The 18,839-nt window shown below is 44.3% G+C and overlaps 1 protein-coding gene across 1 annotated transcript in view; it reads left to right on the forward strand.

The window, feature by feature from the left end:
• Positions 1-570: 570 nt before the first annotated feature.
• Positions 571-18,839, forward strand: part of LOC311225589 (protein piccolo-like) — a gene marked incomplete at both ends in the record, with an annotated part of 166,615 nt that continues 148,346 nt past the window's right edge. Inside the window, 3 exon segments of the mRNA XM_084310954.1 lie at positions 571-785; positions 3,558-4,764; positions 9,235-10,218. Coding sequence (XP_084167080.1) covers positions 571-785; positions 3,558-4,764; positions 9,235-10,218 — 2,406 coding nt within the window.

Genomic DNA, 18,839 nt, shown 5'->3' on the forward strand with positions numbered 1-18,839 from the left:
CAAATTGTAAAGCGCTTTGGATAAAAAGCTGTTAAATAAATGCAGCCATTTACCATTTATTTACCATTTACACTTAGCTGCAAGTGCATCCATAGCATGATGGCCCCCTTTTATCCATGTCCATGGAAAATGTCAACAGAGGGCGAAATGACAAATAAACCTCAATCCCATTTGTTTTCTTTAATTTGTTCAGGCCAAACGTGTTCCTCTGTAAATTATATGGAAAGAATATGTCGTGTGTGTATGTTTGTCCCCTTTAAAACCCTTTTTCCTTCAGTGATGCCTTCTGATCACCTGCTAGACACTGAACATGCGCGCTAGGGAGAGAGAGAGATGAGGTGGTGGTGGTGGTGGTGTTGTAGAACGGAGACCCCTCACGGAAATCGCCTTTTGCAGCTGCAGAGATGCGCGATCAAGGCAGGAGATACGAGGAGGGGGGAACTGGCAGGACAGGAGATGGAGATGTAACGACGGGAAAATATTTCGAGACGCTCCGAGAAGCCGATCAGGAATACCGTCTTCTTCGCCGTGCCGTTTGGAGCTAAAAAAAACAAAACACAGAGCATCATCATGGGGAACGAGGCGAGCTTCGAAGGAGGCGAGGAGGGGGGGACGCTATCTGGATCACCGGAGGGGCTGCTGGCACCTGATGATGGGGAGGACGGAGGCTTCGTCCGGATCCCCAGTGGAAAGGAGGCGGACGAGGAGGAGAAGGACCAGCGCGCCGCGGCGATGTCAAGGGCGCAACAAGCCAGGCACATCACCGGAGGCGCTGCTGCTCGAAGGCAGGGCTTCTTTAACAGCATTTTGTGCACTTTTATATCAATATCCCCCTCCCAGAGCTGTGATCTTTCTGTTTTGATCATCTCCCCCGCTGTAGACCGAGGAGCCTCGTCGTTTTGAAAACATTAAAGGCTATTATAGGGTGCAGCGACTTCACGCCCATTCATAATCATAATCCTCCCACCAGCCGCAACAAGAAATTAATGTTACATTAATGATTGAGTTCGCATCGGCTTGCCGTCACTGAAATATGCAGTAGCCTAATAAGCTTGGATGGGTGGTTTGTCTATACCATTGGCTTCGTGTTGTTGTTATTAGCCTGGTTTTGGAATGGATGGATGGACGCATCTATTATGATGATAAGCTGCATTATTATAGTGTCTCACGCATTTTCCTCATTCACAAAATACCGCAGCTGGTAAAGATACATACCGCTGCCTTTGAGTGTCTCGTTAACGCGTTAACCTATGGCGTGTGTGTGTGCCTACATTGGTTTGTGGTTTGTGTGCCATTATAATAAAGCTTGTGTATGTACAGTATGTGACATCAGAGAGGGGGAGAGGCGCCCCCAGTGTTGGTGTGAAATAATATCAAATGCCTGCTGGGTAAAAATTATTCTGTCGAGCTCTGTTTCTTCTTTTCTACGAACGATCGACGTCTTGTTATCACGCAAAACAATTAGGCTGCAAATGATTAATGTGTTTATGCTTTACCATTCCCCCCCAATTATGCAGCCTAATTTGCGAATTTCCTAAATTGGGGGGGGGGGGGGGGGGGGGGCTTTCCATCCAGGCCCGCCAGGGTGGGTAGGCAGTGAGACAGATCAGATCACAACGAAAAAAACACTGTACGCTCTAATTCCTTAATGCCTCCAAATAGGGATTGTCTCGGCATAATCGCCAATGATATTCCCAATTCCTCCGCATTATATTAGATGATTGATGACATATGGCGTGAGCTATCCTAACTGCTTTCATTCGGGTGATTTATTTATATATATATATTTTTACCCAAGCTGGAATGGGGGTGATGGGGGGGGGGGGTGCATAAATATTAATATGACTAAAAATAGAACAGCTGGTGCAAATGTCATAACTCTCCGATTCCCCGCCTATCGTTTTTAAATGTGCCTTTTGATCTGATCTGGGAGAATAAAGGCGCAGTCTGGAGGGTCTTGCAGAGACCAGGGGTCGCTGTCCAGGGTGCTGAAATCCACTAGTCTATGGCTGCATGCTGTGGAAAGTGTACAGAAGGGTTTCAAAACCACAACGTGTTAATACAGTAGCTGGCTCATGTTCTAATAGTTTTTATGGAATAAACAGGTACCCCCCACACCCCCACCCTTCACAGTAAGCCTGGAAGTGTCTACATGTCATCCTCAAATGGTTCGATTGAATTTCCGCTCATTTTAACTTGGATTTATACCGACTTATATGGTTGAAGACGTGTACAGTGGGGGTGTAGGTGGTGTGCATTGCTTCTCATCATTGGCCGATACAGATATGTCATCTATACCGAGTGGACTGTCTCCCTATCCGTCTGTGTGATCCACACTGCATGTCATTCAGCTTCTCATTCACTTATGCATTAGTGCTAGCCCAGGGCTGCTAGCTACACACTTCTCTTTGTGCTCACTGATGTGTTGAAAAGGCCCTATATTACAGGGAACTAATGCTAAGGGGTCAGCTTGTCATGTCAGGGTGATGAGAACAGGACCACGGAGAGGGGCAGTGTGTGTCGCTTGTGCCCAATGGATGAGATCATAAGGAAGCTGCTGTAACAGAATCAGGTGGTGATTGTTGCACTGACTCCACAGATGTTACACATGAGGGCTTTAATGTAGCTTTAAAGGTCGAATCTGTAATGTCATCAGCGACCGCTATAGGTAAAGGAGCCCTGCTTGGTATTATTGCTTTGTTTGCTTTGGTCTGACGTATGGAGTTTAGTTGTTTATTATACTGTGAGAGCCAGAGGTGTGGCCAGCAGCCTCTACCCTATACCCCACTGACATCCAACCCAGACATCAGACAAAAAACAAAAAATGTAAACAAGGTGCAGTACCATGTTGTAATCTTTTGCCTAGAGGTCGCTGTTTGACAACATCTACATTTAAGGGAGGAGGATATGTGAATTTGTTTTGATCATTTAGTATGCGGTTTGCAAGGCTCTCTATCTCATAAGCTTGTGTTCCAAGCATTGTCATGAGACCGGTGGCTACTGTAGGTACTGCATCAACCACAAGCTGAATTATTGGGGTCTTAGGGATGCTTTTTGTTTTAAAATCAAGATGATGTTGACATTTACTTTGGGACTGTCGCACACAATGAGTGCGTTGATGCAATTTGTGTCATCGTCTGCTCTTTGTAGGCGTTGAATAATGCATCGCGGGCAGATTGGCAGGAAAGTAGGAGAGATTTGGTTTTGTATTAGTTGTAGAATTTATATTGACTTGATTTGTGTTTCTTTTGCCTAATTTTACTTCACAAAGATCTTTAGTGGGGTTGATGTGGTCTTTTTTTGTACAGTGCCAACACCAAAGAAAATATACTACAACAAAAACAACAACAGTAGCAGCAGCCACAACAACAACAACAACAAAACAGAAACTATAATCTCTCTCTCTCTCTCTCTCTCTCTCTCTCTCTCTCTCTCTCTCTGTCTCTCTCTGTCTCTCTCTGTCTCTCTCTCTCCCTCTCTCTCTCTCTATCTCTCTCTCTCTCTCTCTCTCTCTCTCTCTCTCTCTCTCTCTCTCTCTCTCTCTCTCTCTCCCTCAGACCGTCGGATGCCCAGCAGTGTCCCCCGCAGCAGGTAGGCGGCAGAGCCTCCAGGGGCCCATCTGGGCTCAGCAAGAGCCGCACCGTAGACGCGTTTGGCGAGGCCCCCCCCGCGGGCAGACCCCCCCCGGGCCGCAGCCCCTCCTCCCTCAGCCTTCTAGAGGCCAGGTTCCGGCAGGAGCCCAAGGGCCCGGAGTCCAAGTCCACCGGCATGTTTGGCTCCAGCTTCCTGAGCGGGGCCAACCCGCTCAGCGCCATGACCTCCTCCGTCTCCTCCTCCATGTCCTCCATGGGAGACTCCGTCAACATCCCCAAGTTTGGCCTGTTTGGGGACGAGGAGGAGCAAGCGGGCAAGCCACCGGGCAAGGGGCCCCAACAAGGGCCACAGCAGGGAGGGCCCCCAAGACAGGGCCAAGGACCCCCTGGACAGGGGCCTAAGCCAGGGCAAGGACCCCCTGGACAGGGGCCTAAGCCAGGGCAAGGACCCCCTGGACAGGGGCCTAAGCCAGGGCAAGGACCCCCTGGACAGGGGCCTAAGCCAGGACAAGGACCCCCTGGACAGGGGCCTAAGCCAGGGCAAGGACCCCCAGGACAGGGACCTAAGCCAGGGCAAGGACCCCCTGGACAGGGGCCTAAGCCAGGGCAAGGACCCCCAGGACAGGGACCTAAGCCAGGGCAAGCACCCCCAGGACAGGGGCCTAAGCCAGGGCAAGGACCCCCAGGACAGGGGCCTAAGCCAGGGCAAGGACCTCCAGGACAGGGGCCCACGCAAGGTCCCCCAGGACAGGGGCCCAGGCAAAGTCAAGGACCCCCAGGGCAAGGGCCCAAACCAGGTCAAGGACCCCCAGGGCAACAGGGACCCAGACAAGGGCAAGGACCCCCTGGACCAGGACCTCCGGGTCAAGGCCCCAAACCAGGGCAGGGACCACCCCAACAAGGGGGCCCTCTCCAGCAAAAAGGGGGTCCTCTTCCACCAGGACTCCAGCAACAAGGACCACCTGGCCCAGGTGCACAGCCAGGGGGGCCAGCCAAGGCTGGAGGGCCTCCGGGCCAGCAGGGTCCTGGGAAGCCTGGAGGGGGGCTGTGTCCGCTGTGTAAGACCACCACACTGAACCTGGGATCCAAGGACCCACCCAACTACAGCCACTGCACTGAGTGTAAGAGCCAGGTGTGCAGCTTGTGTGGGTTCAGCCCCCCGGACTCTGCGGTAAGACAGTGATCATTATGTGTGTTGTGTGTTATGTCTATGTGTTATCAGGCTATTGAGTACAGAAGAGTTTTTGTAGCATTTCCTACTAGGGGTGGAACGGTTCACAAAATCGACGGTTCGGTTCGTATCACGGTTTTAGGTTTACAGTTTTCGGTTCGGTTCGGTACATACGTTGTTTTTATTTAAAAAAATTCTCAAGGACGTAGTCATGCAAAAACTGAAAGAATGAGGCCATTTGACATCAGGCACATTATTTTGACAGTGAGCTAGGAGAGAGAGGGGAGGCATTGCTGATTTAAACATGCTTCTCATTTATTTGATAAAAAAAAGGTTTACCTTTAATAATGTTTGGCACACAAAGACCGAACTGACTGAAAAATATAGGCAACATTTGTCAAAGTATTAACTCGTCAATATACCCCCCTTCCCCACTAATCGAACTGGTGTCGTGGAGTCACTTCTCTGTGAGCGTTTCCACGGTTAGCTTGTGGCTAACATTAGTTAGCTCGCGGCTAAAGTTAGTTAGCTCGTAGCTAACGTAACGTTATATATAACCGAACAATACACACATGCCCCGAATGCGTACCGTTCGGTACGACGTCCACGGTTCGGGGCATGTGTGTATTGTTTGGTACACGGTTCGAATGCGTACCGTTCCACCCCTATTTCCTACGAATTGGCGTGTTCCGGGTTGACCATTCCCCGAACCCTAACCGTAACCACAATATTAATTTAACCGGGCGGCTGGGTGGCGTAGCGGAGATTGCGCTCGTCACCAATGCAAGAGGCTGCGGTCTCGACGCCCGGAGTCAGCATTGCCTGCGGCTTGGACCAGTCGTCATACTATCTCAATTGGCAGAGGTAGCGGATGGAAAGTCGATGGGTGGGGATTGGACGTTGTGGACAGCGACTCCTACAGGTCGGTTGGGTGACGCCTGCACAGCAGAGTCAGGACGTATTGGGGGCAGTGTGAGCCTCCCACGCGTTACTCCTCGCCACTGAGAGACCGCGCTGTCTGGTGAAAAGATGCGACAGGCTGCCTCCTCGTGTACCGGAGGGGACACGTGATGCAAGGCTTCTATCCTCACTACAGCCGACCAGTGGGAGGCATAGTCTAGCAACGTTCAAGACAGGGGAGGGGAGAATTGAAGGGGAGAATTGGCGATACGAAATTGGGATGGGAGAAAAATAGAAAATAAGGAGAAAAAGTGGATAAAAAATATATATTAATTTAACCGCAAAAGCCATAGAGCAGCAGCAGTACGACAACCTCTGACATTTTCTTTTGCAGTTCGTAGGAAATTTGCTGCACAACTTTTCGTAGCTGATATGAATCCCTCTTGAGAATATGTGTATTTTCTGTGTCTCCTCTTTGCTTCTCTTCTCTTCACTGTTTAATCTTGATATATTAGTTAATATTTCAGAAATTCTAATTATAGGCTACTTCAATAATTCATATAGAGTTTTACTATCATCCCGGCAATATTTCTACCAAAGTAGGTGTCATGTTTTCCAAATAGCAGATATTTCCTTTCAGAACACAATTGTAATGACGTATTGTGTTACATCTGATATCATAATAGATTGGCCTCTGATGATAGAAGGAGGAAACAGTCATATCTATCATCATAGTAGAGACATCATTCTGATTTCTGTCTAAAATATCCATTTCATACAGATTATTCAATAAAAGGTTGATCTCTTTTGTATTTGCTGAAACCAGTAATTGCTTGTAAAAGATGCACTGATATATATTGCGAGCCAATCGGCTCTTTGTGGCTTTCACAAGCCCACTTGAAACAGGTCTGATTGTATTTCGAAGGTTCATTGTTGGCTGATTGCAGAATTGGCATTTCTATGGCCTTTTAACACTTTCACTACCACACTACAGACGGTTAACCGTCTGTAGTGGGGTAGTGAAATGGTTAACCTTCTGTAGTGTGGTTGTGAAAGGGTTAACCCTTTGTCGTGTGGTAGTGAAAGGGTTAACCTTCTGTATTGTCACAGTGAAAGGGTTAACCTCCTGTATTGTCACAGTGAAAGGGTTAACCCTTTGGTAGTGTGGTAGTGAAAGGGTTAACTGGGAGTGTGTTCCTCGATACAAATGCCAAGTGAACAACAGAATAACACTAACAAGTAGTTATGTTTGAACAACGAATGAATATCAGTCTTTAATTTACATGGTTGTACCGGAATATTCATACAAATGCAGGTACAAGGCAGGTTAAAGGAACACGCCAACCTTTGGGGAAATTAGCTTATTTGCATCTACCCTGGAGTTAGACGAGCAGATACATACCATTTTCTTCTCTGTGCATGCCTTAGGCTTAGGGAACAGCCACACCGTTAGCCTAGCTTAGCGTCATTCACTGGAAGTAGGTGTGCCAGTGTAGCCTAGTTCCCAACAGTCACAAAATAAACTCAAAATACAACTCCAAAACTTTCCTGTAAACATGTTGTGACCTGTGTATTTACCACATTGAGAAAGAAAATTGGCATTTTTAGTTTTCTAAGCATTCTATTTTTTGCTGGACCACTGCTGCCTGGGCACAGTGATTTCATCACTTCAAAAGCCCTGTTGGTTTTTGAAAAACTGGGCGTTTGAGGTGATGAAATCAATGCGCCCAGGCAGCAGTGGTTTGGCAAAAAACTGTTCAGAGTATATCTGCTTAGAAAACTAAAATGTCAATTTCATTTAATTTCTCCATGTGGTAAATACACAGGTCACAACATGTTTAGAGGAACGTTTTGGAGTTGTATTTGGAGTGTATTTTGTGACTGTTGGGAACTAGGCTACACTGGCACACCTACTTCCAGTGAATGACGCTAAGCTAGGCTAACGGTGCGGCTGTTCCCTAAGCCTAATGCATGCACAGAGAAGAAAAGCGTATGTATCTGCTTGTCTAACTCCAGGGTAGATGGCAAATAAGCTAATTTCCCCAAAGTTGGCGTGTTCCTTTAACCTGCCTTGTACCTGCATGTGTGTGAATATTCCGGTACACCCCCCATATGGGTGGGCGGGGAAAGTATCTTGATATTGGCCTCACAAAAAAAAAAACATGTTGTGCATCCCTACTTGTTAGCGTAACATGTGTTTTTTTTTATTAATTCCCCGAGACCATCTATGGCCATCCATTTGCCTTGGCGAGGGAAATGCTCATGAGTGTCAGCTTGAGAAGCAGACGGGGGCCATATGGACCCTGGGGAGGCTGATCAAGGTGACTCTGCCCCAGGGGACAGAATGCCCCCACATGGGTGATAATACAGTACAATGCCCACACATGGGTGATAATAATACAGTGCAATGCCCCCACATGGGTGATAATAATACAGTACAATGCCCCCACATGGGTGATGATACAGTACAATACCCACACATGGGTGATACTAATACAGTGCAATGCCCCCAAATGGGTGATATTAATACAGTACAATGCCCCCACATGTGTGCTATTAATACAGTACAATGCCCACACATGGGTGATAATAATACAGTACAATGCCCACACATGGGTGATAATAATACAGTACAATGCCCACACATGGGTGATACTGATAATAATACAGTACAATGCCCCCACATGGGTGATAATAATACAGTACAATGCCCACACATGGGTGATAATAATACAGTACAATACCCACACATGGGTGATAATAATACAGTACAATGTCCACACATGGGTGATAATACAGTAACACTCCAATGAGGTTTTTCCGAAGCACACGTTTTTCCTGGAAATTTGATATTGTTTGGTGGCTCATATTAATGACTAATTATACAAAGAAAACGCACATGCTGTCCTATTCTAAGATGATAATGGCCACACTGTCAACAGTGGCCCCCTTTCAAGTCTGTGGCTTTACACAATGGTGGTAACCAAGGACATGCCGTAGGATCAACATAGATTGTGGTGTTGTTGGTCGTATTGGGAAGAGGAAGCTCCATTTTAGAATGAATACGATGAAAGGTTACATGTATACGGTAGAAGGCAAGAGTTTGATCTTGCATACCTGAAATAGTAGGATATTATTACATCATTAGTCTTTGCCCTATTGCTAACTAACCATGTAATGTGATCACTTTTCACTATCACAGAATCCTTAAGGCCTTTCTCCTGCATTCATGAGAGAATCGATTAACTTTTTCTTATTGTTGACTCAAAAACAAGTCATGAAAAATACACGTTATCAATGTTCAATTCGTAATCGGAGCAACGTTTCAATATTACCCACATGTTGTAGTTTTAAACATGATTAGTTTATTATATAACATTTCCTACATTTTAAATCCCCTCGTGCGCCGAGGAACAATTTGGCATGTGAAGACAGGATCCTGCATCATTAGAAACGGCCTAATTAATGCGCCTGCTTTCCCTCCAACTGTGTCTTTATACCCGGCTACAAAACAATACGTGTATGTGTTCCATTTTCATCCAATCCGCCCCACGGTGTGTCTCTTCACAGGGTAAGGAGTGGCTGTGCCTGAACTGCCAGATGCAGCGAGCCATGGGAGGTGCGGAGGCCCCTGGCCTGGTGAAGCAGGGCTCGGCCCCTCCCTCGCCCCAGAGGCAGGGACCGGGCAAGCTGGGAAAGCTACTGATCAAGCAGCAGAGCACCACCGATGCAGGGTTGACCCCCCCGACCACGCCCCGGCTGAAGTCAGGCCCCACCTCCCCATCAGGGCCCCTCTCCCCGGCCTCGCCTGCAGCCGGATCACCTAAGATCGACCCCAAGACGGGCCGTCCCGTCCAGCAGAGAGGCAGCCCCCAGCCCTCCCCGGCCAGGGCTAAACAGGAGTCCAGCTTTTTTGGGGGCTTGGTGGGAGGCCTCACCGGAGATGCGGCCAAACCCCCCGCGGCCGCTGCTCAGGCCGGAGAGTCGGTGACAGGGAAACTCTTCGGCGGGTTTGGTGGGTTGGTGGATTCGGCAAAGCCTCCAGCGACCGCCTCTCAGATGTTTGGAGGTTTTGGATCCTCCTTCTTGAGTTCAGCCACTAATCTCGTCACGGGGGTCGAGGAAAAGAAGACTTCGCGGCCCGGGTCGCCTCCAGACTCTCCGCTGGACTCCGGTCCAGGTTCTGGTCCTGGTTCTCCCCCAGACTCTCCCTTCTCTGCTCCTGGGTCTCCTCCAGATTCCGATTCTTGTCCCGACACCCCGCCAGTGAAGTCGAAGAGGGCTCCCAGATCCTTTTCTGTGGAAGACGATGGGAAGAACTCTGCGACTGAACCCCCCACACCTGAGCCTCCGCAAGCAGCCGAGCCACCTGCCCCATCTCCTGCCCCGTCTCCTGCCCCGTCTCCTGCCCCGTCTCCTGCCCCAAGCTGTCCTCTCTGTAAGGCGGAGCTGAACCTGGGATCAGCGGAAGAGCCCAACTACAGTCAATGCACAGAGTGCAAGACAACGGCGTGTAACCTGTGTGGATTCAATCCCACTCCTCACCTTGGCGAGGTAAGTCAGTAATAAGTACAGTAATTCACAGACAGCACAGTAGACATTTCAAGACAATAAAACAATATTTACTCATTTGCGATATAGACTGGTCTTTGGAAACACGCAGTGTAATGGACATGGAGCACATGGTACGACACCCTTTTGCTGATGTTTGCCGACGGTGTCCAGTTATCTCATTTGCCAACTGCAAACCATTCTCTCTAGGCAAATGACAGACTTATATTTTTGACAGTATGTTTGTACAGTAAGTGTGTACCTCTCGGGAGGCGCCAGTGTGCAGTAAGGTACTAAACCTCCCTGTGATTTAGACAGTTATATAAATATAAATAAATTCAGTGCTCAAGTTAGATAGTCAGCTGTTTTCATGATTTAAATGTTACGGACCTGATGTTCAAGAGGGAAGATGACACTACCTTGCATTACCATTTTGAACTAGTTCTCGCCCCCTCACCACGCCCCCTCACCAGAAACACCACGCCCCCTCACCAGCAACACCACGCCCCCTCACCACGCCCCCTCACCAGAAACACCACGCCCCCTCACCAGAAACACCACGCCCCCTCACCAGCAACACCACGCCCCTCACCAGAAACACCATGCCCCCTCACCAGCAACACCACGCCCCCTCACCAGAAACACCACGCCCCCTCACCAGCAACACCACGCCCCCTCACCAGAAACATCACGCCCCCTCACCAGCAACACCACGCCCCCTCACCAGAAACACCACGCCCCCTCACCAGCAACACCACGCCCCCTCACCAGCAACACCACGCCCCCTCACCAGTAACACCACACCCCCTCACCAGAAACACCACTCCCCCTCACCAGAAACACCACGCCCCCTCACCAGAAATACCACGCCCCCTCACCAGAAACACCACGTCCCTTCACCAGCAACACCACGCCCCCTCACCAGTAACACCACTCCCCCTCACCAGTAACACCACGCCCCCTCACCAGCAACACCACGCCCCCTCACCAGAAACACCACGTTGTGACCATCATACCTTCAAAATAAGCCATCACTTGTACAAATCGGGCGGATTATTTTCAATCTTTGTTTCATGAAACATGCTGATAACACAATATTTATTCCAGAGCTATAGGCCTCAAGAGAAAATGGAGCCATTTCTCTTACAATGTATAATGACTACTTTACCCAGAAATCAATGTAACCCCCCCATAACACCTTTCAGTCTGAGAGCAGCTGTGTGGCTTTGTTATTGACTTGACTTTATTGTCAACTGTGAGAGACAGACTTACTTATTCTGATTACTTGTGACCCGCTTCTATCCCCAGGCCATCAGGATGCTCAATGACTCTATGCAACATCAACCCATCCATCTACTCTCATTGCACACACATCCACTTGTGAGATCTTATAAGAGGATAAAGGAAAATAGTCAAGATAGTAATCGAGATTCAAGTACAAAATAGAGCTGGCTCATGTTATTATAACATATAAATCAAATCTGACCCGTATCAACAATAGCTCAGATTAATCACATCATATAATGTTTATGTTTAAATATCAACATTATCTGGCCATCCTCAGTAAATACTATTAAACTCCTCTGACCTCATCTGGTCTTTCCAAAGACCAGAGATGGGACGGGCGCTCGTGCGCACAGACACACACACACACACACACACACACACACACACACACACACACACACACACACACACACACACACACACACACACACACACACACACACACACACACACACCCACACACACACACACACACACACACACACACACACACACACACACACACACACACACACACACACACACACACACACACACACACACACACACACACACACACACACAGAAAGGGAGAATGGCTTATAGCAGACTTAATGATTTTAAAATATTTCCGCTAATGAAGTTAAATGAACTACCCACTGTTAGTTTTTATAGTGTAATGTTTGGCTACTTGTGAGAGAGAGACTCCATTATGCGCAGAGTCTGCGCATAACGAGTAATTAGCCACACCCCTCAGACACAACTGTAGTTCTTTCTACTGCGTCTGAATATATACTGTCAGACAATCTAACAATAATTTTACCTTTTTATTATATTCTTTTTATAATATTACGTTTTCAGTTCAGTTCAGTTCAGTTATTTTTTATTTCGGGCTTTGGACACATAACAACGGCCATTCCATAAATCGCCAAAAGTTTTACCAGCTGCTATTGCAGCATTGTCCAATTGTCCGAAAAGGGCTAGGGAGAAGCACTAGGCTTGTCGGGCCCTACCCCTGAAGACTTACTTTAAAAATTTTTTTAAATGTATATACATACATACATACATACATAGTACATACATAGTACACATTACAGTACACACATATAGTACACATTACAGTACACATTACAGTATAGTATACCTGCAGTATATAATAGTATATATAATAGTATATAGTACATAATAGTGTATACAACACATATATAATGTGATATGAGATATATAGTACATGATATATACAATATAATATAGTACCATAATATAATAGTACATACTGCAAATATAGTTCAATATAATATACAAATTAATTATCATATGATTATATAATGTAATATGATATAAAGTACAATACAGTATCATACGTATTTTTTTTAATTAACACTTTAATCGCCGTTGACGCTGAAACACGTCTTTCCCCGCCATGCTCATTCTGCCGAAGACGCTGGACAGCGTCTTTGATATCAATATTTCAAAAATCTGTGATCGAAATTATATTTCTCCCCCGGAGACATGAGATGTACTGTTGAGTCCCTCTCAACTCTACAACGGTTCAAGAGCGCCATCTGGTGGCCGATCGGCGGATCGCCCAGGGGAGAAACAGGAAGTGGAAGCTGGTGCTCATTTCAATTTCGTCCGATCACTCGCTAATAGTCCCAGGACTCGAGCTGATCACAACGGATAGTGATCCGTTACCAATAACTCGATAAACAACATGATTTGGACGTATATACTATTATACAACCTGGAAATGGATCGGATATTTCGACATCCCATAATAGAAAAAATTCTGTTCCACGCTCATCTCCCAACGGCGAGAGGAAGCTACGGTGAGTTTCAGCGTTATTTGTTAATGTCTTCGATACTAACTGCTCTGATGATCATATCACCCACACTAGATGAATGATATAACGCTGCCCACGGAATTATAAACGACCCCCCGCCCATCCGGTCAACATCAGATCATACGTAGTAACTCCTAGAACCACGTCCAGTTGACATTTTTTTTTATCTCGCACAGATTCCTACCAAACTGTATTTGATCATCAATATAATGCATTTAGGGCTATAAATCAAGTTCTGGAGAAAGCTGCAGAAAACGATAAAAACATACTTATACTTTAGACCGTATTTTAGTGTGAATATGTGAATGAAAAAGTATAACGTTGCTACACCCTGAACAATATATATAGGACGTTGAATGGGCCATAGTAATGTCAATTGAGCAATACAATTTAAAAAGTTATAGCCCTGCAAAGAAGGGGAACTTCTCCATGTTAAATAGGGCTGGCGAGGGATGGTAAATTATGAATTTAACCCCGGCGATCAAAGTGTTAATATGCTATTAAAGCTCTAACCTCGCAAAATTGCAACGTATTTCCCCATTGCCCATTTCTACATTGTCTCATTTAAAACAAACAAAGCATGAACATTTGCATGGTGTACCTTTCTGTGCGTATTCATGATATAACGTACAATACAGTATCATATGTATTTTTAAAGCTCTTCTTCCCTTCTGTACCTATCGAAAATAGATTTGTTTAGTCTAGATTTGAATTGATTTATGTTTTCACAATATTTTAGTTCAGCCCGTAAGAGGAGATACACATTATTTTCAGGTTGGTTTTCAGCACAGGTTTTTTGAAGTTCAATGGTCCTCTGAGGTTGTATCCCCCCACTTTATGCTTCTTACATTTACCGGTAATTTATTATTTCTTGCTTTGTACATAACTTGCAGAGTTTTAAAGTTTACCATATCAATGAACTTCAAAATGTGTGATTGTAGAAACAGTGTGTGTGTGTGGTCCCGATATCCTGCATTGTTTATTACTCTTATTGCTCTTCTTTGTAGGATAGTCAATGTATTTATGGTTGTTTTGTATGTGTTACCCCATACCTCTGTGCAGTAATGCAGGTAAGGCAAGATCATTGCACAGTACAGAGTGTGCAATGAGTTGGGATTGAGTACATGTCTTACCTTACTAATAATTGAGATGCTCTTTGGCATCTTAGCCCTCACATATTCTATATGGGGTTTCCAGCAGAGTTTATTGTCTAAAATCACTCCCAGGAATTTATTTTCATATACTCTTTCTATTCTATTATTATCTATTATCAACTGAATGTCTGTTTTTATCTCTGCGGTTTCCAAACACCTTAGATTTTGTTTTATTTAGATTTAAAGATAATTTATTTATATCAAACCAGAGTTTGTATTTATTCATTTCTATTGTTAAGACCGTCATAAGCTGCTGGATGTCCTCCCCTGTACAGAACATGTTAGTATCATCAGCAAATAGTACACACTTCAATACATTTGACACCGAGCACAAATCATTAATATATAGATTAAACAGTTTGGGTCCCAGAACCGAGCCTTGAGGGACTCCACACATTATTTTCATACATCTAGATTTGCAATCTCCAAGTTGTACAATTTGTTCTCTGTTTTTTTATAATATATAATAATATAAATAATATCTATATATAATATATATTATAATATATATAATATTACGTTTTGCAAATAAGGAAACAGATGGAGAACATTTCAAAGGACTCAAAATTGCCAATATCTCAATTTCAACCTATTTCTGAATCAGGCGACGTTTTCGGCTTTTCTGAAGAATCTTCTCTGCCGGCACAATCCGACCTGGACCGCGCCGCATCACATTTGTGACCAGACACAGACTTTAGGGTCTTGTTGAGCAATCTTCACTTTTTTTTTACATGATATGAAAGTACAGTTAGTTCAAATAAGCCATCACTTGTACATCATAACAGCATGGTACATAATAACATCATAACAACATAACAGCATGGTACATAATAACATCATAACAACATAACAGTGTGGTACATAATAACAACATAACAGCATGGTACATAATAACATCATAACATCATAACAGCATGGTACATAATAACATCATAACAACATAACAGTGTGGTACATAATAACAACATAACAGTGTGGTACATAATAACAACATAACAGCATGGTACATAATAACATCATAACATCATAACAGCATGGTACATAATAACATCATAACAACATAACAGTGTGGTACATAATAACAACATAACAGCATGGTACATAATAACATCATAACATCATAACAACATAACAGCATGGTACATAATAACATAATAACATCATGACAACATAACAGCATGGTACATAATAACAACATAACAGCATAACAACATAACAGCATGGTACATAATAACATCATAACAACATAACAGCGTGGTACATAATAACATAATAACATCATGACAACATAACAGCATGGTACATAATAACAACATAACAGCATAACAACATAACAGCATGGTACATAATAACATCATAACAACATAACAGCGTTGTACATAATAAAATTATAACAACATAACAGCGTGGTACATAATAATAACATCATAACAACATAACAGCGTGGTACATAATAACACCATAACAACATAACAGTGTGGTACATAATAACATCATAACAACATAACAGCGTGGTACATAATAACACCATAACAACATAACAGTGTGGTACATAATAATAACATCATAACAACATAACAGCGTGGTACATAATAACATCATAACAACATAACAGCGTGGTACATAATAACACCATAACAACATAACAGTGTGGTACATAATAATAACATCATAACAACATAACAGCATGGTACATAATAACATCATAACAACATAACAGCGTGGTACATAATAACATCATAACAACATAACAGCATGGTACATAATAACATCATAACAACATAACAGCGTGGTACATAATAACATCATAACAACATAACAGCGTGGTACATAATAACATCATAACAACATAACAGCGTGGTACATAATAACATCATAACAACATAACAGCGTGGTACATAATAACATCATAACAACATAACAGCGTGGTACATAATAACAACATAACAGCATCGTACATAATAACATCATAACAACATAACAGCATGGTACATAATCACATCATAACAACATAACAGCGTGGTACATAATAACATCATAACAACATAACAGCGTGGTACATAATAACAACATAACAGCGTGGTACATAATAACATCATAACAACATAACAGCATGGTACATAATCACATCATAACAACATAACAGCGTGGTACATAATAACATCATAACAACATAACAGCGTGGTACATAATAACAACATAACAGCGTGGTACATCATAATAACATAACAACATAACAGCGTGGTACATCATAATAACATAACAACATAACAGCGTGGTACATAATAACATCATAACAACATAACAGCGTGGTACATAATAACAACATAACAGCGTGGTACATCATAATAACATAACAACATAACAGCGTGGTACATCATAATAACATAACAACATAACAGCGTGGTACATAATAACAACATAACAGCGTGGTACATAATAACAACATAACAGCGTGGTACATCATAATAACATAACAACGGCGGCTGGGTGGCGCAGTGGGCAAGGCGCTCGCCACCAATGCAGGATATACTGGTATCGAGCCCAGCTCTCTGCGTTGCTTCCGGCTTGGCCGGCCGTCGTACTAACACAATTGGCAGTGTTAGAGGGTGGGAAAGCCGGTGGGTGGGTCCTGGTCGTTGTAAACAGCGACTCCTACAGTTCGGTCGGGGCGCCTGCTCAGCGAGGAAAGGATCTAAGGGGGGTAGTGTGATCCTTCCACACGTTACACCCTCTCAGTGAGAGTCCGCGCTGCCAGGTGAAAAGAAGCGGTTGATTGGCTACACATGTGTCGGAGGAAGGATGTGATAGCCTCTCTCTCTCTCTCTCTCTCTCTCTCTCTCTCTCTCTCTCTCTCTCTCTCTCTCTCTCTCTCTCTCTCTCTCTCTCTCTCTCTCTGTCTCTGTCTCTGTCTCTCTCTGTCTCTCTATCTGTCTGTCTCTCTCATTGTTGTATTTCTCCCAGTAGGTATGGGAGTTTTTAGTTGTTTTCCATGTTTTCAAAGTATCTTTGGGTGTTCGCAATTTGTGGGAAGTATATGTCTGATGTCTTGGTATAGTGGGCAGGTTGTTAAGAAGTGTAGCTTGGTTTCCACCTCTTCTTGTGTGCAGTGGGTGCATAGGCTGTCTTCTCTTGGGAGCCAGGTCTGCATTTCTTGATGGCTAGGCTGTGCTCGCTGAGTTTGTACCTAGTCAAGGATCTTCTTAGATTTGGGTCAGTCACAGTGCTCAGGTATTATGCCACTGTGTACTCTCTGTTTAGGGCCAAATAGCATTCCAATTGGCTCTGGTTTTGGGTTAATTCTTTCCAATGTGTAATAACATAACAACATACAGTAACAGTGTGGTACATAATAACATAATAACATCATGACATCATATAACAACATAACAGCGTGCTACATAATAACAATATAACAACATAACATCATAACAACATAACAACATAACAGCGTGGTACATAATAACATCATAACAACATAACAGCGTGGTACATAATAACATCATAACAACATAACAGCCTGGTACATCATAACATCATAACAACATAACAGCGTGGTACATAATAACATCATAACAACATAACAGCGTGGTACATAATAACATCATAAAAACATAACAGCGTGGTACATATTGGACCACTGACAGAGTTGTTTGTGGTCAGTAGCAAATGGGGTTGTTTAAATGGATAGCTCATTGGTGCCAAGTGCTCCACTTTAAACAAGTGTGCACTCATGTGTGTGTGTGTGTGTGTGTGTGCGCGCACAACCTTGTGGAAGCATGCACACATGCGTGTGTGTTTGTGTGTATTCCTACTGATCTACACTGTAGAAGAAACCAAACGCTCCTGACCTGCTTGTTCTACAGCACCTTAATCTCCCACTGACATCCCAGCACCATAATGTGTGTCGGGTGCCAATGGAGCAGATGGCGTGTAGGTTCAGCATATTATGATAATGGAAGTAATGGCCAAGTAGCACTTATGGTTCAGTAGTTTATAGCATGCAGTCAAAACAAATGCACATATGCTGGACTGATGAAATAGCCCATTTGATGTAACCTACTTATATGTATGCCATTTATTATACTGTATATGGCAGGCATGTGCATGGATAGGGTCCATAGTCTCTCTGCCCCTTTACCCGTGCTTATTAATGTATTTTTGGTCCACAACAGTATCCCCACCCCCAGTTTTCGCCCTAGGAGGTATGGGTGAGGGTGTGTGTGTGTGTGTGTGTGTGTATGTGTGTGTGTGTGTGTGTGTGTGTGTGTGTGTGTGTGTGTGTGTGTGTGTGTGTGTGTGTGTGTGTGTGTGTGTGTGTGTGTGTGTGTGTGTGTGTGTGTGTGTGTGTGTGTGTGTG

Source organism: Notolepis coatsorum (assembly GCF_963971535.1).
Source record: "Notolepis coatsorum genome assembly, chromosome: 1".
Lineage (NCBI taxonomy): Eukaryota > Metazoa > Chordata > Actinopteri > Aulopiformes > Paralepididae > Notolepis > Notolepis coatsorum.